Source organism: Parasteatoda tepidariorum, chromosome 5, assembly GCF_982258835.1.
Source record: "Parasteatoda tepidariorum strain Cologne lab strain chromosome 5, Ptep-v5.0, whole genome shotgun sequence".
In the NCBI taxonomy this organism is placed as follows: domain Eukaryota; kingdom Metazoa; phylum Arthropoda; class Arachnida; order Araneae; family Theridiidae; genus Parasteatoda; species Parasteatoda tepidariorum.
The window spans coordinates 30,922,747-30,949,281 of record NC_141759.1 but is presented as its reverse complement, the minus strand read 5'-3'; the positions used below and the strand labels follow the sequence as shown (position 1 = coordinate 30,949,281).

The 26,535-nt window shown below is 30.4% G+C and overlaps 1 protein-coding gene across 4 annotated transcripts in view; it reads left to right on the top strand.

Annotated features, from left to right (window-relative positions):
• The window catches only part of Ssdp (Sequence-specific single-stranded DNA-binding protein), a 264,699-nt gene that overhangs the window by 79,877 nt on the left and 158,287 nt on the right, over nucleotides 1-26,535 (top strand). For all 4 annotated transcript variants that reach the window (XM_071184737.2, XM_016060249.4, XM_016060248.4 and 1 more), the window contains exon 5: nucleotides 10,006-10,047. In XM_071184737.2, the coding sequence (XP_071040838.1) occupies nucleotides 10,006-10,047 (42 nt within the window). The remainder of the gene's footprint in view (nucleotides 1-10,005; nucleotides 10,048-26,535) is intronic.

Genomic DNA, 26,535 nt, shown 5'->3' with positions numbered 1-26,535 from the left:
TAGTAACTTAAACTTTTACGGTGTTTTTTTAATAGTACGTTTCTCTATTATTTAAATTACGTTAAAACTGTGTGTTTAATTTTCAAATATAATTTCGATTAATAAATATAAATATATTTTTCACACGCATGGATTTTACCTGCTTGATTTTCTTGAGTTTGTATGCGAGGGGAGGGGGGGGGGAGTATTGTATGTCGGAATTTCAGATTGACCAGTTAAACTGGTATCTTTGTTTAATATTTTATTTAATAATTTATTTAATATTGTTGCTATATTTATTTATTCGCCTGCTTGAAAAGGTGACATAAAAGTGTGTCTGGCATAAAGAGACCATATATTTTATTTTATATTTTATAATCGTCGTTGAAGAGCCAACCCAATTTTAGATTTACGACTACGTATGTTCAGCTTCGTAGCCTTATAATTTTAACCCAATCCCGAAGACGAAAGAACTTCTGGATCAAGTATTGGGAGAAATTTTGTATTCAAATATTGGGAGAGAAGCACGACAACCTCCCACGGCTAGCCTGATGGCAAGGGAATCCATGATCCGTCTACCACTGGCGTCTGCATTCTGCTCAGTGCGAACCTTGTTCGCACTGAGCCAGTGAGCCATCTTAGAACCAGTGCGAGTTCGAATCGACATGCCATTGCTGGGATTCGAATCCCGTTCACCACAGAAGGAAGCGAGCGCTCTATCCCCTGAGAGCTATATTTTACTTTAGATTTTAATGTATTTAATTTGTTATATGAACACCATTTTTCATGCCCATTCAACGAAACAGTAAACTTTTATCACTGATTTATTTACTTACATTATTTTATTAATTGTTTCAAAAGCCTAATTCTTATATTTAATGAATATTAATTAAACAATTTGTATCATATATAGTTTCAAATTCAGGTCACGAAGTTTGTTACGCTGTATTTTAATCAGGGTTAAAAAGTGTATTAATTAATCATACATTAATTAAACGCGGTTTTCCCTAGCAAGTACAGTTTCACTAGGGATGTATTTATAATTTTTTTCCCCACTCCTCTTGAGCTTAGTTAGTTTTTCGATTCATATTTTCCCCCCTTCTTTAAAATCCCCATTAATTGGTTTTAGTGTTGGGGTTAAATGTTAATCGACGAGCAAAAAATGTAGTGGAAGAAAAACTTGAATTCATTAAGATCCCTCTGTAAGCAAACATTATAACGTTATTAATTATGCCTATTTAGATTTCATGTACTCAAGATCCCCTTCACCCCTTTTGAACAATTAGTTGGATTGAAATGGGAGTCGTTCTCTGGACTGCTTTTAAATGAATTTTAATGACATTATTATTAAGGAGGTTGCTCTTCTGTTATTAACGATTTCGAGATTTTAGTTCGGCCTTGCATTTTGAGTTTAACATTGTAATATTTACCTAAGTTCATTGTTCGAGATATTTCAATGCTTAGCTTTTAACAATGTATGTTACATTTTATCTTTTTAATCAACTATAGTTGGTTATTGTAAGAGCACTAAAATTTGTATTTTAAAAATGACAATTTAAATTATTATAATATAGCTTAGAATTTATGGTTGTTTAAATAAAAATTGATGTTTAAAGATTTGTTTTTAATCGCCATTTTTATTGGTGAAAATGCGCACTCTGTGTGCTTCAAAACACAAGCTTTCAATATTCTCGTATTAATTATTTCTAAGGAAAGCTATAAACAATCCCGAAACATTTAGGTTACTTTACCCTGATTCAAAATTTCAGGGGGGGGGGGGAGAGACTGAATTTGGGTATCAAAGGTTTCATTCGAGTTTAAGCTAATTTCATTTTTTTTTAATGTATGGCCAATAATATTTACAAATAATCTAATTATATCTTTAAGTGGTAGACGGACCATAAGTTAGAATTCCTTTATTGTCCGTCTAACTGTGGAAGGATTTCGTGGTTTCCCTCTTAATGTAACTAAATATGGGTTAGTTCCAACAAAAAGTCCTCCACGATGGCTAATTTGTTCCAATACTTGATCCAGGAGTTTCCTTGTTTTCTGGATAGGGTTCAAAATTACAAGGCTACGGAGTTGAGCATTAGTAGTCGTAAACCCATAAAATTGGGTCGGCTGTTTAACGACGGATATAAAATAACATAAAATAGGGCCTATATTGGTTGGAAAATATCGGGTGAATCAGATAATTCTATATAGGACCAATATCGGAAAAATAACGTCCCTTTGAACCCTTATTGAGCCAAGATTCGTGAATATTGGTTCAATGAGGGCCCGAGCTATTTTGCTGCCGATACGAAAATACGATTGTTTATATACGTATAAGGATAAACGCATTAGTCTATAAATTCTGGTTGCAATGGCGCCTTAACTATAGCTAGTGCCCAACGTTTTATTCAACTTTTCGTAAAATCTGTGCTTGTAAAACAATAAATGCATAATCCGTATCACTTATCCATCCCAAAATTGTAAAAAAAAAAAAAAAGATTATGAGTATTGCTAATTATGAATGAATACGACTTGCTTTTTATTTTTATTACTCAAGTTTTTGTGTTTAATAAAAATGTTGTTGATGATAGCGGGTTAATGAATTTCCCTAATTCCTTCTGTTGAATGATTTTCATGTCATTTCCTTACAAAATACCGATGAGCACAATCCCCCCTTCTCTCCCCCCAAACCATTTTTTTTAGAAGTGCAGCCTTGTACTTGGATGTTCGCCGTTGCGTATCTAACGATGCCATCCTTTATGTGTTCGCTCATTCTTTTTTGAGAGCGGGTGAACGAACGGGTGGCTAGACTCTATGCTTTTGTTTATATTTTATTCTCTGACGTGTTGCTTTGCCTTTTTTTCCAAAATTTTTCGCTATTTTGCTTATCAAAATAGGTGTGTCTGTGGGTGGTGTTTACACTTCCAAATGCTAATCGTGCGAAGGGCCGCGTTTTAAACCGCGCGTGGTTTCCCGAAAGATTATGGAGGGTTTGAAATTGAAAGAAAATGACTCGAAAGTAATCACTTTAGAATCCTAATTTGTCAATGTACACAGTTTTGTTATTGTGTTGACTTTGTTTACTAATTAAAAGTGTTTAACGAACCCTTTACAAAGTATTTTATCGTAAAAACGTACCCTTTACGAAATATTTTGAAAAAAGAACAACGGATCTTTGGCAAACTATTTAATCGTTAAAACATATCAGGGGTCTGTTTAAAAGAAATTTAGGTCCGTTAACGGACCCTTCACAAAATATCTTTTCATAATAACGGACCCTTCACAAAATATCTTTTCATAAAAACGGACCCTTCACAAAATATTTTAACTCAAAAACGGACCCCTCACAAAATGATTTTTCTTTTAATCGGATCCTTCACAAATTTGTTTATCTTCATAATTATTTTGTTAATCGAATAAACCCTTTCCAGGGCAGAAAACAAGATATTACTAAATACCAAATATTTGTATGTTATATCTCTAATTTAGAAGAGCAATTGCTCTTTATTTTCAAAAATTTAATTTTTCTCATTATAATTTCACAGGCTGAGCATAATCTTGTATCTATTGACAATTTAAAAACTCCATGATAAAGTTTTTTTTTTTTTTGCAATAACGGACCCTATTTGCACAAATTCATAAAAGCGGACCCTGATTGAAAAAATGTGAGTAATTTTTTCACAATTTCACGAAAAACGGACCTTTCACAAAATGTCTGGACAGACCCCTGCATATCATTTACAATTATTCATAAATTGACATAAAAAAAACGGCTCTTCATAAAATGTCTAAACTGACTACTCCGCAGTTTTTGCGATCGTTCACAAAATCTCAAAAATGTTATCCTATTTTCACAAAATGTTGAGTAGGTTTCCTCAGTGTCACAAAAACATAATTTTTTTTTTTTTTTTTTAAAGTACAAGAAGTCAGAAAAAACCTTTGATTTTTTTCCTTGATTGAAATTATTTATTGTAGTATCTGCGATACAGATAATTTTATTATTTCTTACACTTTGTTTACCAATAATTTTGACCTTTCTTTCTTTTTTTTGTTTGTTTGAAAGTGGCTTGAAAGTATTCTTTGTAGCATTTTGGCAAAAAGTCAATATACTCAACATTGTTTTCACGTGTAGACCTTTTACCGTTATATTTAAAAATGACTTGAATATCTTTATTGTGCAATCTATACGAATTAATTTTATAATTGTTTAGACTTTGTTTACCAAACATTTAGCGATAAACTTCTTTTTGTTTAATGGTGGGCGCTTGGAACTATTGTCCATTGGCCATAGAAAGTGCCAGAACTGCTATCTCTCTTTTCGTTACCCAGTGAGCACCCGTGGCGAAGTCATGGCGGTGGAGCAGCGTCGCCCACGTCACATTACCACAACCCGTTTATAGGGCGGGTCACATTCACACACGAAGGAGAAAGGACATAGAACACAAGCCTTGCCCGGGATTCGAACCCAGGACCTTTCTGATGCAAGGACAGTTCCCTGCCTCCTACACTGGCCGGTCGGCACATTTAGTGATAAACTAAACGTACAAACAGTTTAACAGTTTTGACTTAAAGTATTTTTCGGAACTTAGGTGTAAGGACTTAAACTTGTTGTTTTGAAAGAAAAATATATACTAAACCTAAACACTACTTACTGCTAGCTTTTATAGGCAAGTGTATGTTGTAGAGTTAAGTACATCCATGATGTATGCGAGCAGTCAATAGCTGTTCCATGTGCTACCCGGCTGCAGTAACTAGCGCTGGAGGTTTTCCTTTTACATACCGCAAATGCGAGGTAGTTTCACTGAAAAACTTCACAGCAAAGACAAGTTTAACCGATTGGAGTTCCCTTAAAGTCTCAGCCAGTTTCAGAATTTGGAGACGCAGATGGATTTTATAGTTTCAAAATCCATTCTTTCTATCATTCTTCTGGTATGATAGAATGAAACATCGAATTCATAATACATATTATTTATTCTTTCATTTTTGATAACCTTAGAAACTATGTTTTCAGAATATCTACAACATCATATTGAAATGTTTTTCGAAGATTCCGTCTTAATAGAAAATGGTGCTTTTTTGCGAATAATATGCTATTTTTAAAACTGCTGTGAGTTTGCAACTGTTACTCGTGACTGTTAGGTCAAGTTATCATATTAAAATGTTTTTCGAAGGCTCCGTCATTGTTGGAAGGAAATGGTGCTTTTTTGCGAATAATATGCTATTTTTAAAACTGCTGTGAGTTGGCAACTGTTACTCGTGACTGTTAGGTCAAGTTATCATATAAAAATGTTTTTCGAAGGCTCCGTCATTGTAGGAAATGGTGCTTTTTTGCGAATAATATGCTATTTTTAAAACTGCTGTGAGTTTGCAACTGTTACTCGTGACTGTTAGGTCAAGTTATCATATTAAAATGTTTTTCGAAGGCTCCGTCATTGTAGGAAGGAAATGGTGCTTTTTTGCGAATAATATGCTATTTTTAAAACTGCTGTGAGTTGGCAACTGTTACTCGTGACTGTTAGGTCAAGTTTAGCATATCTAATGCCAGATATGTCCACGTTTATTTTGAAAATGGCGCAAAACGTCAAGAGGGAGAAAAGCCACAGTTTTGTGAAAATGAAAAGCGTTTGTGGTCTAATTTTTTAATACTTAAAAACTTACTCCAATGCTGCATTACCTGGGCTCATAAAAATTTGCGAAGTCTGAGAGTAAGGTAGTGATTTTGATAATTCTCATCTAGGGGGAAAAATATCGCCAAATTGGTGATTTTTGAAAAAGTTAAATAATTTTTAAAATATTCAAATTATTTGTCTGTTCCAGATAATTCTTCATGGTAAGATTATATATATTGTTTAAAATTATTGCTTTGCATCAAGTGTAAGGCACATTTCAACTAAGGCTTTTTTTTTTCTTGGCGAGGAAGCTTCAAAAAACAGCGTTAATCCAACTAATTTGTAAACCATGTGAACGAACTCCCCTGTCGCATTCAAACTCACTATAGGCGACAACTCTATATTGATCGGCAAATCACCCGTGGTGATTTTTTTTTTTACACATAAGTTCTTCCCACTTACTAACCTCACCCCCCTGAGTACAGGGATTTTCTCTCATTTTTCCCGCTTACTTTGTGTAGAACAGTGGTCATGAAGTGAACATAAATCGATTCATAATCGGCGCACTATGGGGGGGTCAAAGTTTTTATATATATTTTTTAAGCGAATCTAATTTTTAAGCGGTACATCTTTAAAAATGTTGAAGAATAGATGAATAATTTTTTTTTTCTTCAAAGAAAACATCATGTAAATACAATAATCAAATGTTCTTTTTCGCTTATCAAAATTCAAAAAAAAAAAAAAAAAAAAAAAAAAAAAAAACACTTGACCTGAAATTCAATTTTGTTTAAAATTGAATTTTAGGTTAATTTAGAATTTTAACTTTCATATTAAGGATTTTCGGTTCATTTAGTAGCATCCATTAGTATCCATTAGTTTATGATTTATATTAAAGTAGAATTAAACCCTTAACACGTTGAATGCCACGCTAATTTTACATGGCTTGCCCGTCTGGCCAAACTGTAAATAACTACAAACTAAATTTGAAAATATTCGAGAAATTTTGCTAGTTTTTTAAAAGGTTTAGCATGACATATCTGAAAATAGTGGCAAATTATATAAGCCTACGAATAGTGGTGGATAAAAATCTACTAAATTGAATTTATTAAACCAAGAATCACAATCAATAAACCACCAATTGAAAATATTTATTCGCTGTCCGGAGCAAGTTGGCATCTCTGTGTATAGAAATAAAACAATTTTTGTGTGTTCTATACATTGCATTAATTTCTTCAAACCATTTTAGTAACGATAATAATATAAATTTACTCGAATTATGTGTTTTTAATAATCTTGGCTTCGCCGTTCACCGGTGACCCCTGTATCGCTACGAACAAACTCAGTGTCGGTCACCGGTGACCCCCATGGCATTCAACGTGTTAAATAAGTGACGCTTAAATAGTCCCGCTTTAAATTAGTGACCTCAGACCTCTTGGCCCATGAATATTTACACATTTCAGTAACACGTTAGTTGCTTTAATTTACAAGATTTATGATTCGGTTTTTGGGTATCAAATTGATTTAGAATTGGTATTCAGGGGTCTATCCAGACATTTTGTGAAAGGTCCGTTTTTCGTAAAATTGTGAAAAAATTACTCACATTCTTTCAACCAGGGTCCGCTTTTATGAATTTGTGCAAATAGGGTCCGTTATTGCAAAAAAAAAATTTTTTTTTCAAGGAGTTTTTAAATTGTATAGACATACAAGATTATGCTCAACACTGTAAAGTTATAATTAAAAAAATTAAATTTTAAAAAATAAACAACAATTGCTGCTTTTAAATTAGGGATGCAACATACAAATATTTGGTATTTAGCCTATACTGCTGAACGCAGAATATTAATTTCGGACGAATAATGGAAGAATCGTCTGCCGAAAACAAAACTTAATTCGATTACATCCATCTTTCTTGTTTTCTGCCCTGGAAAGGGTTTATTCGATTAGCAAGATAATAATGAAGATAAACAAATTTGTGAAGGGTCCGATTAAAAGAAAAATTTTGTGAAGGGTCCGTTTTTAAGTTAAAATATTTTGTGAAGGGTCCGTTAACGGACCCAAATTTCTTCTAAATAGACCCCTGGTATTAGATTACGCTTAGCTTTTAACTAGGAATTAAATTCTTACGTTCTTATACGATAATTAAGTTCTTATTGGAAAAAGGGGAGAAAAAGTTGAGTTTTGCTTCCGTCTACGTTCTTTCGATTAAGAAAGTGTATCAGTTATTGAGAAGAAACTTGACAACCTTCAAATCTTATCGTTTTGATTTAGTTTTATTTTTCGTATTCCAAGGCTACGTGTTCCAATTTTGGTACTGCAAAAGAGCATTTCCATTACTTCCCCATTTCTGTCTGGTGGCGTGACACATAAATATACCCACTCACTCACATAATCGCGTCGTTTAATTTAGGAATTATAAATCCATTGTGTTTACCGGGTTTATTTGTATTAAAGCTCTTTATTGTAATTTGTATGTTTTAGATAAGGCTAGCTGACGTCTTTTGTATTGGTTAATGAGAACTTAAATGCGCTATTCAACACAACAGGTGTAACGCTAATACGTTGCAGCACGGGTCCTTCAACCGCAGCCCCATCTATACATATCGCGTTGGTCAGCATGGTTTTGGTTTATACAACCTACAATCACTGACAGATTTTATCTCAGACTTAGACGACATAATCACATCGCCAATACGATTTTTTTCGGACGTGTGAGCCGTTGCTAAAATGGTCCCGCAGTGGATTGATCGTAAATACACGGTTCCCAGCAGATCACCGAAGTCAAGCATCAATGGCGGGTGGGTGACCACTTTGATCAGCCTGCGTAGGACAGAGGGTGCGTGGTTTAGGTCTCGTTTATCTGTTCTACCGTTAAGTGTTCAACTACGCGCGCAGGTCGACAGGCTACCGAAGCAGGGGAGCCATCCCCTCTGCAGAGGATCAGAATTGCGATGGCATTTTTTCGGATCATCCTCAGTGGTGTTTCCAAGACAGTCGCCAATAGCCCATTGTGCAGCTCTAGTGCGACGTAACTAAAGTACCTACCTACAAACCGTTGCTAAAATGATCGTGCCAGTCAGACACGACAACAGTCATGACATGAAACTGTTTAATAACATAATTGACTAGTTTCACGTAATAAAATGATTTAAGTTAGCTACTTTGTAACGGCTCTTGAATATTAAAACAAAAGTACAATATTTTTTTATATTTTTTTAACGCGCAGACTCTTTATTATGACACTAAAAAAAAAAAAAAAACAAGTGAGATGGTCATAATAGCAGACTGATATCTAAAAACTAAATAAAACCAGCTTTTCTTAAAAAGATAAAGCGAAGGTCAGATGATAGTCTTTTGCTCTTCTTTACCTGATATGAAGACCTTCAAAGATAATCTATAATTAGCATACGCAGAGTGGAATAAACAGAAACCATAGCAAAGTTTTGCATGCATCTTCTACGGCAACGTGTTGATGATTTATGATTAACGATTTTGATTGGACAGCGACGTGATGTATAGTAAAATGCAATAACGGCAATACGACGCGAGGAGCGAAACAAAAAAAAAAGTTTTTAGTGTATTTTGATACATGTATTTAATTAATAAAAATAAATAAATACATCTTATCAGATAAGACATGTAATTTCAATAGATTATCAGGCTAGGTAAAGTTCCTGATAAATCTCGTAAAAACCCACTGCGCTGATTAGGAAGGAAAAAAAAAACTGAAAATTTAACGAAGAAAAAAAGATAGATGTATTTTTAAAGCGTAATTTTGCGTTTCACTTTGTATATTTAATTCTTGATACTTTGAGTATTGTGTGTCAATTTTAAAGGTGAATAATATTCTTTCTAGTGTGCAGTATATTAATTATTACAGAACAATAAAAAAAATTCTATTTCGGATTTTCCCTCTTTTGAGATCGGAAATAACAAGAATTAAAATCGAAACATAAATTACAAATATAACATAAATTTCAAACGCAAAAAACTCTTCTGCAGTTTTTTTTTTCTCTGTTTAAAATATAAACATTAATTAAGAACTCAATTAATAAAAAATAATATGAAGTCCGATTGAGTTTTTTTAGAAATATAAATATTACACAAGATAATGCATCAACATAGTACGATAAAACGTGACAGTTTCAATTTACTCTCGGCAAGGTTTTTAAATCTTGTCGGAATTAACCAAATTTCCAATGGTTTCAGCTATTAACTGTTTATCATTTAGTAAAATAGTTTGCGAAAAGCGTATTAATTGGTAGTCCTGTATTTTATCTCATCGTTTTACAGATTTTAATAATTTTAATTCATTTGTAATTCATTCATAAGATTTTTTTTAACAATATTAATTATTTATACGTTTTGAAATTTATATAAACTATGCAATATTTTTTTTTTTTAATTCTGTGTTATTTTTTTCCAGGGTTTTGTCAATTCCGGTTATGCAGTAAATGGAATTGCACACGTAAGTAAACTTTAATGTAGAAAATTTATGACAGTTAAATTGTGATTTTCTGCAAATTTGTGAATCGCGTTTGCATTCTGGAAAATATTAATTGTCTTAGAACTATCTCGATCGAAATTATCATTCTTTTCAGATATTTTTTTTTAAATCGAAATCTATTTAAGGGATTCCAATTGGTTAAAAACAAAGCTAACTAAAACACCGTACAAAAATCAGGACTCTTTATCAAAGTTCAAAACAAATCTCAGAAATTTTTTTTTTTGCTTTAAATGACCTTTGAAACAATTTATTTATTTATTATTCATTTTTTAAATTTTTTTTTATTATTTTGCTGGAGCTTAGACAACGTTATAGGATTATTAAAAATTTTTAATATGTTTAGTTAATATCATTTAAATCATTTTAAATTAACTTCACTAATTCAAATAGTAAATAAATTTTTAAAAAATTTATAAATTATGCAAGCAGTTTCATATTGAAAAATAAAATTTTGAAGAAAATCTGTAAAATGCTGGCAATTAGCAATCCACAAAAGTGTTATAGTAATCTTCAAAAAATGATATTGAATTGCCACAAAACAAATTGATTGCTTTATGTTGCGCATGAAGGTTTGTAAAATGTATGCATTTGAAGCTGTTGTGCCATTTTAGCATTTTCTTTCTTTTTAAGTCTTTTTTTAAGTTAAATTTATATTTGTCCAAATTTAATTTTAATTTTTAATTTAGTTTTTTGACACTTTAAAAAAAAAGATCTCATAAGTTGTAAGTTTATGCTGTAAAAGCATTTTGTTCTTGTTTCCCTAAGCACATGGCTGAACATAATTCTGCGATTACCTTCAAAATTTGATTGTGAAATTTCGAAGGTTGTTTGTTTCAGCATTTTTTGTAAAAATTGGAAAGATTAGTTTATAATTTTGTGAAAGATCTTTTCATAATTTTTTTAATCATTATAATAACAGCATAGAGTTAGGTTATTTTATATCAGAGCTCTGTTTTTTTGTGAAAATAAGGTCCCGTTTTTGCGTGGAAAAAAATTAAAAAAAAGAACTATGTCATTGAAGGAATTGTTATAAATTAGTCACGTTACCTTTTTTTAAAAAAAAAAAAATTAAGTATTTATTAAATTGTAGGTTTCTAAAAAGAAAAATATTTTGAAAGATTCGTTCCCTAGATAAAATGCATTAAGTAAGTAGAATCTTAATTGAAAATGGGACACAAATATGCAAAATCTCTGTTTTAAAAATGATTTTAAGTACGTAAAATCTTTGTTTAAAAATTATGGCATAAATATGAAATTCAACCGTAAAAGTATTTCTTCACAAGCAACGTTGAAAAATTAATTATTCTTTCACTTCAAGATGATATTTAATGCTTTAACTTCTGCGATAAAAAAAAATGAAAAGTTTTAGCGAAGTTGGGAAGAAAGATTTGATCAACCTGGACGTCCCAAGTTGGCAGTAGGGGCGTGATCAATATTTTCAGGTTGTTTATACCAATCGCTCCCGTAACCTCCGTGTCAAACGTCGCGAGTCCTCCCCACTTCCCGTGAGCCGTTTTGGCCACTTGCCACGCCGGCACTCAGCCGTGACCTTGCCGGCTTTCCTCCTACAACAGAGAATGAAGATGGTGGTAGAAGGCACACTTTTCTGAATAATAAGAGGGATGGGGAAGAGGAGGAGGAAAACGATGCGGTTGCTAAGCGACCCGTTGTTTCTTTTATTTTTCTCTTTCCTCGACGGATGGGTTTGCGTCGAAATGAATATGGAAGGAACGAATGGTTAAGGGACCATATACTTATGGGTTTTTTTGGAATTCGACCTTTACAATTGATCTTGGGATGCTTCTGTATAATTGTATTTTTTTTAATAACCGTCGTTGAACAACTGATCCAGTTTTTTTTTAGATGATCATAACAAACTAGAGAGTGCTAATTAAAAAAAGCTAATTAAAAAAAATTATAAAGCTAATAAAATATTAATAAATATATAATATTTAATATAATTTTATATTTAGTATAATATTTAATATAATTTATATATAATATTTAATATAATTTATATATAATATTTAATATAATTTATATATAATATTTAATATAATTTAAATATATAATATTAATATAATACTTAATAAATATATAATTTATAAAGCTAATTAAAAAATATATATCAGGGTGCGTAGCGTTTTTTAAAAGTGCTTATTTTCGATTTTCGTTTTTTAAAAGCCCTTAAAGGTGTTTTTTTCCATGGATGTTTTTATAAAGTGCTTAAGTTTCCCTTTTCCGAAGTGTGATATTTTTTTTTACCATGTTGATTTTCGCCACAAATTATGCAAAAAGACATTGTCCTATTCAACCTTTTCACAATTAATTAAACCCCAATCTATTTCTGCGTACCGCCGGTAGGTAGTGTATGAAAACACCATTTGTTTAACATGTTTGATGAAATACTTGCGGGTCCGCACATGCGTATACTGAGCTGAATTCAGTGGTAAGGATTTTTGACTCTCATGTGCAACCCTGCTGCACTTCGCAAGAAATTCTCAATTTCAGACTTCATTTTCTGCCTTCTGTACTAGAATCGAAAAATCTCATTTTCCGCCCCTGTAATAGAATCGAAAAATCTTTCGAATTTTTGCTGATTACGGGGACCAACTAAACATTGTAAATTTTTTTTCCTCCTTTAGTGATGAAAAATTTCATTTCTCTTGTTAATTCCATCGTTTGTGACGCGCCATCGTCTTCGTCACTGTAAATAAAACTGGATAAAACCATCAATTGTCAAAAACTTGCCAATCCTGTCTAATTATGATATTTTTGAAAGTGTTAAAAAATTTTTTTTGAGTGTTTGAAAAGGGCTTAAAAGGTGCTTATTTTTTGTTGAAAAATTTGGCTACGCACCCTGTATATATATATATGCTGTAAATATATGAACGGAAATGTAAATCAATATTTTAAACACAATTTGACTGTGGAAAAAGGCCAAAATTATTTATATGGTAAAAAATGTATTGTATGCAACAATTTTGCATTTTTCTGGAATGTAAGGAATATTTTAACTACTGAAAATTTTAATTATTAAATTTGTTTTAAAATCATATTTTCCACTCTTCATAAAACATTTCCTTGCCAAATATTTATCTATTAAAAAAATTAGTTTCAGAAATAAAATAACCCTATTAGGCATAAGAGAACCTTCCTCTCCCGACCGAGCTTAACTGCCGGAGGGGTGGTGACGTGGAGAGAAAAATCTAAATATACTTTTAATATGCTTTTAAGTAAACTGATGATGGATATTTAAGTTCGACACTATCTTTCGATACTGTCACCCAATCGCAATTGGAGATACATAAAGTGTGCGGTATTTTAGATTCTCTCTTAATTCTTTCTGACAAAATGCAATTAATGTTTTAATGTTAATAAATTTTTATGCAATTAATGTTTAAAGGATTTTTTAGTGTCATCCAAATCGATTTTTTACCAGTTAAAACTGTAATAAAATTAATTTTTTTAAAAATCTTAAGACTGAGAAACGTGTAGTTTTCAGGGGTCTGTGTCGGTTTTTTGGGAGGTACCTATTCTGTGAAGATTTAGACATAATTTGTGAAAATTAAAAATTATATTAAAAAATCAACACAAAAATATGGATTTATCGTTTCTTACGGGATGCAAAAATAAAATTTAAAGAAAAAGTATTTTGTAAAACTACCGTTTTTTCTAAAAGTTGAATTTGTGAAGGTACCGCTAAACGGTAGTAAATTTGGCCTGGACAGACCCTCAGTTTTAAATTACTCAAAACCACAAATCGCATCAGTTAATTGCTTTAAAGTTTAGAGGAAAAATTCATTGAAGTTCTAAAAATTATCAAATGCTTCTCCTCCTAATCTTCTAAAACTATTCCTTTATCTTCTGCCTAATCTTGAAAGGTATTGTACTGTCTAATAATACTGCATCATCAAAAGTTTGTTAAAAATAAATAAATAAATAAATATTAAAAATTTAACGTAAAAAAATTCAAGAAGGCGAGTATAGAGTCCTGGTAAATTTAGTGTCCTTAGTCCTCATGGTGCCCCAAGTGGCTTCATTCCTGGGGCCTACGCCCCTTTTACCCCTTACTCTACACGCCACTGGTCTTTGAAAGTGATCTGCAATCTCATCTCTTGAGAGAACGCCATACAGCGGGAGGAACTTTTCTTCACAAATTCTCTTTAACCTCAATAACTAATTTAAAGTCTAAAGAAAGTGAGCTCAAGCAAACCTGAGAAAGGCACGAAATTTCAAATATTGAAAAGAAATTTTTAAAATACGAAAATGAAGGTAATTTATGAGAGGCTAACTGAGAACTGCGCAGGGGAAAAGTTCTCGTTCAATAATTTGCTTGTATTTTTAAATATTAAAAAAAAAAAAAAAATTTAACGATTGAAAATTCATGGTTTACTTTATGATTGCCTGAATTCACTTTTCCTTTCTTTTAAAATTTTGAATCAGTAATGGGGGTGAAAGAGAATATGAAATTGGACGCCACACTCTTTCAATTCCTCTTTGGAGGACGCCACACTCTTTCAATTCCTCCTTGAAGGACGCCACACCACGGGAAACATCTCTAGCAAATTTAAGTTTAGAGTAAACTATGAAATTTCAAATGCTGAAAATTGTTTTCTAAACACTAAAATGCAAACAAATTATTGCAGGATAACTTCTCCACTACACAATCCTACGCATTTTTACATATTGAAAAAGAGAAATTTTTTTAAATATTTCTTCTTGGTTTACTTTAGACTTAACTGAATTGTCATTTTCTATAGTTTAAATTTTATTATGTAGGTGAAAGAGAATTTGCCGTGAAAGATTTCTCTCGTGTTATAGCTTCCTCTTAATTTACACATCTCTTATTGTCTAAATAGACGCAACCTTATTTCCTTAGTTGTTTACTATTTCTCCTTTGCTATTATATCTGCCCTCTTTACATACTTTTTTTTAGCAATGCGATCTAGTTGGTTAAGATTTAACCTGCGAAAAAAAAAAAAAAAAAAAAAACTTCGATTTGAGATAATAAAAAATCGTGACTCTAATAAACTTCCATAACCTTTTGCCGAAATAAAGGGAGGGGGTGAGAAAAGGTAGATTTTTTGGGCGTGTGAATGAACGGAGTTGTGGCGGTCAACAGGTTTTTTTCCCATTTTTTTTTTATTTTTATTTATTATTTTCCTTCCAAAGATCTCTTCTGTTCATCCTCTTTGTAGAAATCTTTTGTTTCTGAAATCTTGATTTTCTTCTTTGTTAAAGTTTTTTTTCTGTTATTTGAAATAAGAGTTGTTCTTCTCTTTGTTCTTCTCTTGTTGTTGAAGGATGATGTTTTGACGCTCCTTATTTGTAATTAAAACTCTTTTACTAGCTCTTAAATGTGATTAATTTTGATGAATTACGAGTCGTTATTTGTTGTATTTCGGAGCATTTGATGATTGTAAATATAGTTGTACTTGTTGTTATATTATAGCAGTATTTTCTGCATTATGTCGATATTTTGTTATCGCGGAATTTGGTTCCTCTATATTTTTACAATCGGATGCTTTGTATAAAACATCCTTTATTAATCACATCTGACCCTTTTATTTATATGTATTTGAGGAAAACATTTAACATAAGCATTTGAGGAAAACTTTACCATCTTAATATGAGTTAATAAATTTATTTATGTTTACGTAAATAAAAGAAAAATATTTATACAAAATGAAAAAAATAATAAAACATATTGTTATTTATAAAATAAAAAATCTTTTTGCTCTTCATGTTTTTCACTTACTCTACAAAAACAACCTTGCAATAATAATAAATAAAAAATTTTTTAAAAGGGAGGGCCCTCGGTCAAATAGTTTTGATTTCTCAGAAACTATTTGACCGTTGGCGCTCAAATCTTGCATTTTGCCATAAAAAATTATGTTCTATAAAATCATGTAAAAATTTGTGTACCTATTCAAATTTTTTCCGACTATTATTAAAGAAAGTAATTATAAATAATTAAAAATTATTATTTTCAGGAAATTATCTTTGGATTAACAAATTTTATAATTGTGTGCAAGAATTTTTCAATTTGTTTAAAAGATTCCCTAAACAGGGCGAAAAAAAGGTTCTAATTTTCGCTTTCTCCTTGACATCAAGATCATTACCTAGATTGTAACTACCCTCTTCATATTTTGACAGTCAGGAATCCAAATCCGTGGAAAGAAAAGAGCTGTTTATCAAGAGAACGCACGTTTTTTGTGTCCGATTTCGTAACTTAAAATAATCGCCTGCAATAACTACGGTGAGAGAGTGAAAGACCACCTCTTACTCTATTTACGACCACTTTTGAGAAGCACGGAACTTTTTCCAAAACTTTTGTGTTGAAGAAAACCTTCAAAACCTCTCTCACCAACCGGTAAAACCTCTGCATCAAATGCGGAAAAGTTCAAATAAGGAAACACAAAATATAAATAAATAAAAACAAATAAATAAATAAATAAAATATAAGAACAAAAAATATTAACAAAACAAATAAGTAATTTCAAATGTATTCGAAATATTTATGAGTGCCCCTTATTTAGAGCGGACTTTTTCACGATCTTTGAAAGAGATCGACACACGTCGATCGTTGAGGTCAAAGTGCACTGAAAATGATGCTTCCAATGATTTCTTTTTAGAATTAAAAGTTAAATTAGTAAAAAAAAGGAGTTATTTTTAGAAAAAACTGAGCATCTCAAACCAGGGTTGGAGTTTTTGCCGGCAAAAAGGGGTTTTTGCCAGGAGAGTGGCAAAAACCTGGTAAAAACCGGCAAAAACTGGTAAAATCCGGCAAAAACCAAATTATCTAAATTGCTAATTAAATATTATTACAAAATACTTGAAACAAATTTAAATCAATTATAAGGAATAATAATTTTGATACATTACATGAAAAAATTATTTTTATCATATTAATAATTAATATAAAGGCAATAATTTTTAAAAGATTGAAAGTTTTTGACCTCTTTTTATTTTAGAATCCTTAAATAAATATTATTATTCGCATAATATTATTATTATTTATTATAAAAAATTATTATTTGTACAATAATTAACTACACATCTTGATAGATATTTTATGCTTTAAATTATAGTTATATTAATTTAAAATAAGTTCATTTCACTGGAAAAAAGAGAATAATCACAAATTTTCCAATCAATAATGCTTTAAACTATTAAAATGATATATTATTACATTATGATTTAATTATGGAATATAATTTTGTTAATTTTTTTGTAATTATTTATATTTATGGTATATATTTCAATTTTAGGAATAATTTTGTATCAAAAATGTGTTTTTGTCCTCTCATCTTGGAAAATATAGGTTTTTGCCACTTTTTGCCAATTTCCTTGGCAAAAACCTGTTTTTGCCAGGACGGTTTTTACCGGTATTTACCATGGTTTTTTCCACCTGCGGCAAAATCTTGCCAACCCTGTCTCAAACAAAACCTCTTCTCATTTTATAAAACTAACTAATTTTTATGATATAAAATTAAATGCAAACTTAAATAAAGAACATATTTTTTTAATTTATTATAAATAGTTCTATCATTGATAATTGGTAAATTTGTTTTTACAACATAATTATGTCAGTAAAGGTAATTTTTATTGGCGCTAAATTTTATTCATCGATCCGGTTTTTATGACGCCAACACAAGTGGCTTTTCCACACCAAGAAAATGACAGAGTAAAATTAAAATTGCTTGCGAAAAGTCATGTACCTTTGATAACATTTTGAAGACTATGAAGGTAAACCTTAAGAACGACCCATCTCCTTTAACGACCATTTTACAGAGAGTGGTCGCTACCGAGAGGGTTCGCTGTAATGATCATATTTGAGGACACCTTCCTTGAACCATTTAGATTGAGTCCTAGTACGTAAAAATCCGATAATTTGAAACAAAGATTTAGCTGTGGAAACTTTTTTAAAATCTAACAGTTATAATGAGTTTTTACATTTTTTTAAAAACATTTTAAGCTTATTTTACGCAATTATTGACCAAAAAATTGTTACCCAAATTATTGACCGTCTATGTATATCATAAAACAAGTGAAAATATTGAAATCAAGCCCCATAAGCGAATAGAAACAGCGAAATTTTAAAGGATTTCCAATAATAGATCGCGATATTTTAAGTGCAAATAATATATTACATGACTTGATGTTACCTGCAATATTTTTATCGTTTGTTGCAATTTTAAAATCTAATCATTCTCTTGGAACGAAGTAAATTTTAGGCATTGGTTATTCGACCTATAACATTCACGTTTTATTAGTCACATGTTCCTGAAATTTATCAACCTATTGCCCACCTTACACGTGACGTTTTTAAAAATAATTGGACATTAAAAACGAAAAAAAGAAAAAGGAAGGAAAGAGAGACAAAAGGTGTAAATAGAAACATTTTGAATCACATCACAAAAGTACTGAAACATATGAAATTTTTAAGTGAAATTTTTATGCATGATTGATTATAAATAACGTGCTCACTTTGTGGTCACGTGTTCCAGAAATTTATCAATCTATTTCCCAACATTAATGTAACGTTTTATAAAATCTTTAAAATAACAGTGTTTATAGTTATACTTGAAATCACGAAGGACTAAAACATTCCTTACTTTTAGAGTAAAATTTTTTATAAAGGTAAATAATATTTCAGATTTTATAGTCACGTTTTCATGAAATTTATTGATTGATCCATGGCTCTCATTTTCATCTCATTATTATTATTATTTTTTTTTTTTAAAATAATCAGACATTAAATAAATTAAGATAAAACAGTGTTTTTTAAAAAAAGTATTGGATTATGATTAAATTTTTAAAGTTAAATTTATTATGTGAGGATAAAATACCCAGATTAGATTACTACAATGAAAGAGACATCGTATCGCACTCATTCAATTCCAAAGGAGTTTTGTGTATGGATCCCGATCTTGTTCTCTTTATTAATTAAATAAAATGTACGATTAAAAATGAATTATTAACTATCGTACCAATTTTCTGACGATATGTTTTAATAATAGCTTATTGACTAAACCTAGATTTGTATAGACTAAGAATTCGAATCTAGCGAAAATGTCCTAAAATTAGAAGAAAAAAATCCGTTTAGTAGAAAACAAGATTTTAAATTTGAAACCTCTTTCCTTAATTTACGTATAATTCTATTCATATGCCGATAATAATTATATAGATAGATTTAGGTTCATTTTTGCATAGTTACATGCAAGAAAAAAATCAATGCCAAAAACTTCGGCCGTTTTTTTTTTTTTTTTTTTTTTTTTTTTTTTTTTTTTTTTTTTTGAAGAATTTTTTTTAATGTTTTAACAAGGTTTTTCGAAGCTCTATCACCAAGGAAAATAAAAAAGTCCAATTTAAGTGCATTACACTTAAAGAAAAGCAATGATTTTAAACTAAATATTTCATCTTGCAGTGAAGAATTATCTGCGCTTTAAAACGGAAAAATAACTTACATATTTTAAAAGTTATTAAATTTATTTAAAACTCGCCCATTTTGTGACATTTTCCATTAATTCATTTAGCGAAATTATCAAAATCCATGCCTTATTCTAATTTTTTTGCAAATCTTTATAAGCGCAGATAGTGTAGCATTGGATGGAGTAAGTTTTTAAATGTTGAAAATTTAAACTAGCATATTATTCGCAAAAAAAAAAAAAAAAGCATAATTTCATAAAACGACGGAGTCTTCGAAAAATAAGTTTAAAATTGGGTGAAAAACGAACAAGAATCAGAAAGAAAAAAAACGTGATTGTTATTGAAACGCGGCTCTTAATGACGTTCTTGTGATTAAAACGACAAAATTCAATAAAGATTTATTATATGGTCATTATTTAAATCTTTTTCTGCTGCATCGAAAACTAAGAAGTTAACAGTTTTTTATTTTTAGACGTTTTATAGAAGATTGGTAAATATTTATTAAATGGTACGACAGTTAAAAAAAAATGCATTTTAAAAATTTGAAAAATGTACTCCAAACTCTTTGAAATTCAAAATGGCGCAGAGGTCAGAGGCCTAAATCGACTGCGGGGGGTTCCCGAACTCAACTAATTCTCCCAACGTTACCCTCTTTATTTAATCCAGTCAGTAGGGTATCTAAATTTATGTATTTGCATGCACCCCCCTTGGAGTGAGACCTAGCCTTTTCCTGCCAGATAGAATCGTGAGAAAAACAATCTCTTTTTTAGTTTTCAGAAGAAGTTAAAGGGTTAAAAAAGTTTATAGGTGTAGTTTACAGAGTATTTTTATTCTTTTCGTTTTCCTCTTCCTTTCTTACATAATTACAACCAATTTTAGTTTTAGAGAAATAAGTAAACTTAATTTTTTTTTTCACCTTTGGGTTATTTAGGAACTATTTAGATAACTTTTTACTAACACCAAGCGTTATCCGAATTTTTGCATAATGATATGTCGTCGGGAAATATCTACGTTTAACGATTTATCGCGTTATTTTATTAATTTTAACTAATTTATCAATTCTGTCGCTATAATATCGTATTTGATGTTTATAGTCTTTGATGATCATGATATTTCTTATTCACTCTATGTATACGGAAAATACTTTTTAAAACATAGTGATGTCTATATAATATCAATCTATCGAATTATCGCCCAGCTCAATTTTTTGCCCATAGTATTTATTTATTTTTTCATTCATCCTAAGTTCGACGACACTATCGGTAATTAATCGAAGTTTACTGCTTGTTTTGATTTGACATATAAGTTAATACCGTGAAAGTTAAATTCATTTTATTTTAAACCTGCATATGTTTTGAACAATTTTTCGAGCATCTAGAAAGCTCAATTTAAATCATAATAAATAAAATATGATCATATAGATTCCTCTGTTAACCAAAGTTCGTTGTGTTATAGAAATTAAAGTTCATAAAAGTCTCGGAAAGAATCAAATAATTTTTTTTTTTTAAATAATAAAAAACATTGATTTTATTTGTTTGTTTGTTATCTTTTGAACCTGGTTAATGTGTTTGACCATAACATCAAAACAGCTTGTATATTACATACTTCCTACTTTTCCTCAGTACTCGACAGATTATGAATTTAAGTTTCATCGCAATTGAACTAACCATGAAAGGCTTCATGCTTTTCTTCTTTAAGTAACGCAATGCCCTGCTTGCTTCAAAAAATTAAATCCTTGTGAGCTTGTTTCCTTACTTAATTAAGGAGTTCCTTAGTCTTTTGAATCAGATTACAAAACTTAACAATTTTGATACTGGCACTAAAGAGATTTAGCGGTTTCATATATTAAAAGAGGTTACAGGATCGGAAGGCTAATTTACAATACAGCAGCCTTTAAACGACTCGTTCTCTGTCTTATTTATTTATTGTAGATTTTCTTCATGGCTTTAGTTGGTCGCAATTATAATAAAAGTTTCTATTTCTTTTAAAACTTGTAACCTGAACCGGAAAAAAAAGTCAAAAATCAAGTTGTTACTTTTTTTATTTATTTAAAAAGATGCCAAATAGAAGATCGGATCATTAAAGTTCACTCGATTGGAAAAATCTAAATCGGGGAGCACCTCGCAGTACAAGCTTCTCTTCAAAGCTTGCGTGTAGCATAAATATGTGACAGTGCAAATTCTCTGTCTGCGTTCACATCCTCTCATGTTCATGTGCGCATGCCTCATCTACTCAAGATTACACAAACTGCGAAATTCGATTTATTTTTTAAATGAAATAACTTTTAAAATGAAATGAAAATGAAAAGAAAAAAAATCATGCATATTCTATTATCCTTTTCCTTAATTCGTTTCATTTCGTCTTTTAACTTAACGTTTTATTCCACTGCGAGTGACGATGTTTACTGAATGAAAAATAATACGAGATAAGTGTAGCGAAGCTGCGTCAAGTTGAATCGTAAATTATTGATAACGCTATTTGTTTTGTGTTCTTTTATACTTTGTTCTGAACTTTATTTCCGTAGTTTACATAGAAAAAGTTTTAAAATACCTCTACATTAAAACAAATACATTAAAGGTCTTAGATAAATATTTCAAATTACTGCGATACATATTTTAAAAGTGTCAGATTGTTTTTTAGAATGATATCAATAAGCTTCAATTTTGATGCGTTACTTAACTTTATTTATTTACTTACGGATTTTGATAGCATTTACATATTACGACTCTTTTTTTTTTGTGCATTTTTTTTAAAAATATTTATGGACGTTGGATATTTTTTTTATTTTAGGAAATATTTAGTTTTTTTTGCGTATTTTTTAAAGGTACTTTTTGACATTTCAGTTCCCCCCCCCTTATTTATAATCGTGTAATTTTTTTACGTAAAATTTTTTAAATAATTGCTTGCGTTGTAGCTCTGTTTATATGTATTATAAAAAAAGTAACAGTGTAGGTATCAATGTGTGTTTCATCTTTTCTCTAAGTTTTTTTTTCAAGCATTTAAGATTTATTTTAAAATTTATTGAAAATTTAGTTTTAATTTCTCATAATATGCAAATTTTAAGCCTATAAAAAAAATGTATGTGGATTTTGGTTAGGAATAGAATTTGAGGTGGAAATTCTTGTTCAATAATGAGGGTACACATTTTAATCAAATAAAAAATTGTATGTGAATTTTGGTTAGGAATAGAATTTGAGATGGAAATTCTTGTTCAATAATGAGGGTACATATTTTAATCCAATAAAAAATTTTATGTGGATTTTGGTTAGGAAATAGAATTTGAGATAAAAATTCTTGTTTAATAATGAGGGCATTTTTTGCCATTTTGTAAGGGCACTTTAGGAGATTTTTATGGTATTAAAATCCGAATTTTAATAACATAAAATCTGAATTTTACTTAAAACCATTTTTTTTAAAAAAATTACGCGTAATTGTTAAAAACCTATCTTAATTTTAAAAATAAATCAATGGCTAGAATGGCAGGCGATCTGTTTTGAAAAATTAATATTGTTTATTGGATATTTATTGTTGGCACACAGAAAACAAGCATTAAATACCTTTGAATATAATGATTACAATATTATATTTTTGAAGAAATATTTCAAATGGGGTACAAAACGGTGCAGTTTTATAAAAACTTGGCTGCTAAGTTTATGGGCAACATTTAGTGGGGAGGTGAGGAAGTTAGTTGAACATATAAATTTTCTTTGCTTGAAGTTAAAGAGGTTCAAGGTGAACATGATACCCGGAGTTCGATGTTCTTTTACTGAACTAATTTCTCATTGTAAACTTTGGTGGCAATTTCTCTATTGTTACTTTTTTCTTTTCTTTTTTTTTTGCTGGAAAGTTTTTCTCTTGTTTTTGTAGTAATGAACCTTAAATTGTTCACATTCTATTTCCATTTATATTCTTCAATTCTGCTTAACGATATTCGTTGATTCAAATTAAAAATTTATAGAATACTTCACAAGATTTATGCTTATAACAATACCCTTTCTGTTATTATTGTAAAAGGGTCATTTTTTTTCTTCAAAATTTCAATTCATTTAAAACTTATAAAATTTACTATTTAAATATTTTTCATACAGTCCCCCCTTTTTTTTAAAGTTACCTAAAAATTTTTTCTTTGAATTGTTTTCAAGAAACAATAAATTCTACTTTGTCATATTATTCTGTTTTTCAATACTCTGAATTGTATTCGTAATGTTATATGCTTACATTGTCGAAATACTTCGAATGAAATTTTTTATGACTTACAAATTTCACACCAAATAATTTAGACTTAGAACCGCATATATCCGATTACTTGTTCGTAAAATCTTCCATATTACCGACAGTTCCCTTATAACTAATTTCTTTAAAAAGAAAAATATTTAATTTTTTTCCTTTAACTTATAATTTTATATTTTTTACTCTTTAGAGTATCTACTATTCCTTATTTTATTAATTAGGAAAAAATCTTATAATATCTTGATCACCTTCTAAAAGAAATATGCTTTTCAGGTGGATGTCAAATGTCCACCGAATTATGAAAACGTCTAATAACCTTTTGACTCAGAGGGGTTAGCGGTGTCCCTTTTATATATTTATTCTGACTCTGTATCTACTACAAGCAAAAACATATTAGTGGTATTTTTTAATATTGAAAAACAGCCTAATAGTTTCAGGGGAAAAAAAAAATCAGTTAGATAATCGGAATTATATTTGTTCTATAATGAGAAAAAAAAGTAGTTCGAAGTTTTTATTTTTACTTTTTATTCGTATTCAAAAATTTATCGACAATTGATTTAGTAAATTAAAGAAATCTCAATGATAAATATCTGTTACTCTTTTGATCTAAATAACGGCAAATTTGAAAAACTAATGTTTGGAAGTAAGTCGTGTTTGAAAGATTTTTAATGCAGAAAAATACACTGGTGTTTCATACTGTATTTTATAACCATAAATTATTAAAATACTAAATATAATATTTTTCATTAGTTTTGATCTAAATTAATACAAAATACGAAAAAAAGTATGAAAAATATGTGTAATGAAAATTCTGCGTCAAGGGGTTAAACACTGTAATAATCTTTCTGATACTTGAATTGGAAAGCTCTACGATACTCAGAGAACTTTTATGGACCTCGATGGCAGATTTTATCACATAGCTGCAAAGATGTTGTCGGAAGAAAAATTCCTCTAAACTTTGTAAAGCATTCTCTTATTTATTTATTTATTGGTATTCGAAGAGCATTGTCGACACGCAGTCTTGCAGTTTCTCACTTTTTAGAAACGTAGCACTTTAGGTCATCAAGCCCGTTTTCGCAATTATGTTACGTACGTAAGTGCGTATAAAAGCAAATGAGCAAATACAATCTGAGAAATAAGCATTACGGGCAGGCACATTTAGTTCAAAATATACGTGCTTGAATTTGCGGGCATGGTGCGTTAAACTATATGCATCATCGTGCCGTGAAAAATTATCTGGGCTTTAGAACGAGCAAATAAATTAAATAGTTTAAAAATTATTTAACTCATTTAAAAATAGTAATTTTTGCGACATTTTTCCACTTTGAAGAAAATGATCAAAATCACTGCCTTATTCTCAGTTTTTGCAAACTTTTATGTGCCCAGTTATTGCAGCATTAGAGTAAGTTTTTAAATATATTGAAGAAAATTAGACTCCAAACGCTTTTCATTTCTACTGAACTGTGGCTTTTCTCCATATTAATGTTTTGCACCAGTTTAATAAGCATAGCCAGTTCAATAAGAATAAGCATAGAGAGCGCTGCCCTTAGGTAGGCTAAGCTGCCTTAGATATGATAGACTGTTACAGCGGTTATGAAAATAGCATACTATTCGGCAAAAAAAAAAAAGCATTTTGTAGGACGAAGTCTTCCAAAAGCTTTTATCGAGCTTATGGTGTTAATTTTTTAAGTTCTAAAATAATATTCTAGAAGAGTTATTATTTGCTACTGTTGAAGCGTCAATACTGACGTATCTAGAAATTTGAAGGAAAATAATTCTTGTAAACACTGATTGTATTCATTAAACACCTCCTCTTAGGCATTATTATTGTATATCCTAAACAAGCTGATGTTGTGTTCGCTTGTCTTACAAATGATACATGCATCACTAATTGTTGCATCTTGGATACTTTGTCGAAACATTGACCCTGTTCAACTAAACTAGCGAAGATGGATGGGATGGTGAAACTAGGGAATTCTCTGGGAGGGAATGCTGCTTCCTGAAGAAGCGGGATAGATTAAAAGCCGGCGTGACTTTTTTTTTTCTTTTTTGCCTACTTAAGTCCCCACTTGAATGTGTCACTTAGTAAATTCTTTTTGATGAATATGTTTTCACAGTAAGCTACTCTATCATATTAGATTCCCAAACGTATGTTCCTCAGCATGTTTTTTTTTTTTTTGTTTATTATTTTTCGGCATATATGGCTTAAATGTTTTTCTTATAATTAATTTGGCTATTTTTTTATAGTACGGGGGAAAATCGATTTACAATAAACTCTTATATGCGATCTAGTTTTTGTACAAAATCTTGTGTCCTCGTAATTCTGGGAAAAAAAAATACAGTTTATTCTTAACTATCCGTCAGTGGGACGGGATACTAAGATCGATTCTGATGGCTATAACAAAATGCTGTGGTGAACGCTACTAGTATTTTGTCCATTGAAGATTTGGCCCCACGATGGAATCTGAAGTAAGTTCGGTCCCCTGGCATTTTGCCCATGTGAGATCCTCCATCCATTTGTCCATATGCGATCTGGTTCTAGTACAAAACCTTGTGTCCTCGTAATTCTGGGAGAAAATATAGTTTATTCTTATCTATCCACCAGTGGGACGGATACTAAGATCGAATCTGATGGCTATATAAAATACAGTGGCGAACGCTACTAGTATTTTGTCTATTGGAGATTTGGCCTCACGATGGAATATGAAGCAAATTCTGACACCTGGCATTTGGTCCATGTGAGATGCTCTGTAAAGATGTTGTATTTACGGAATTCTGCATGCT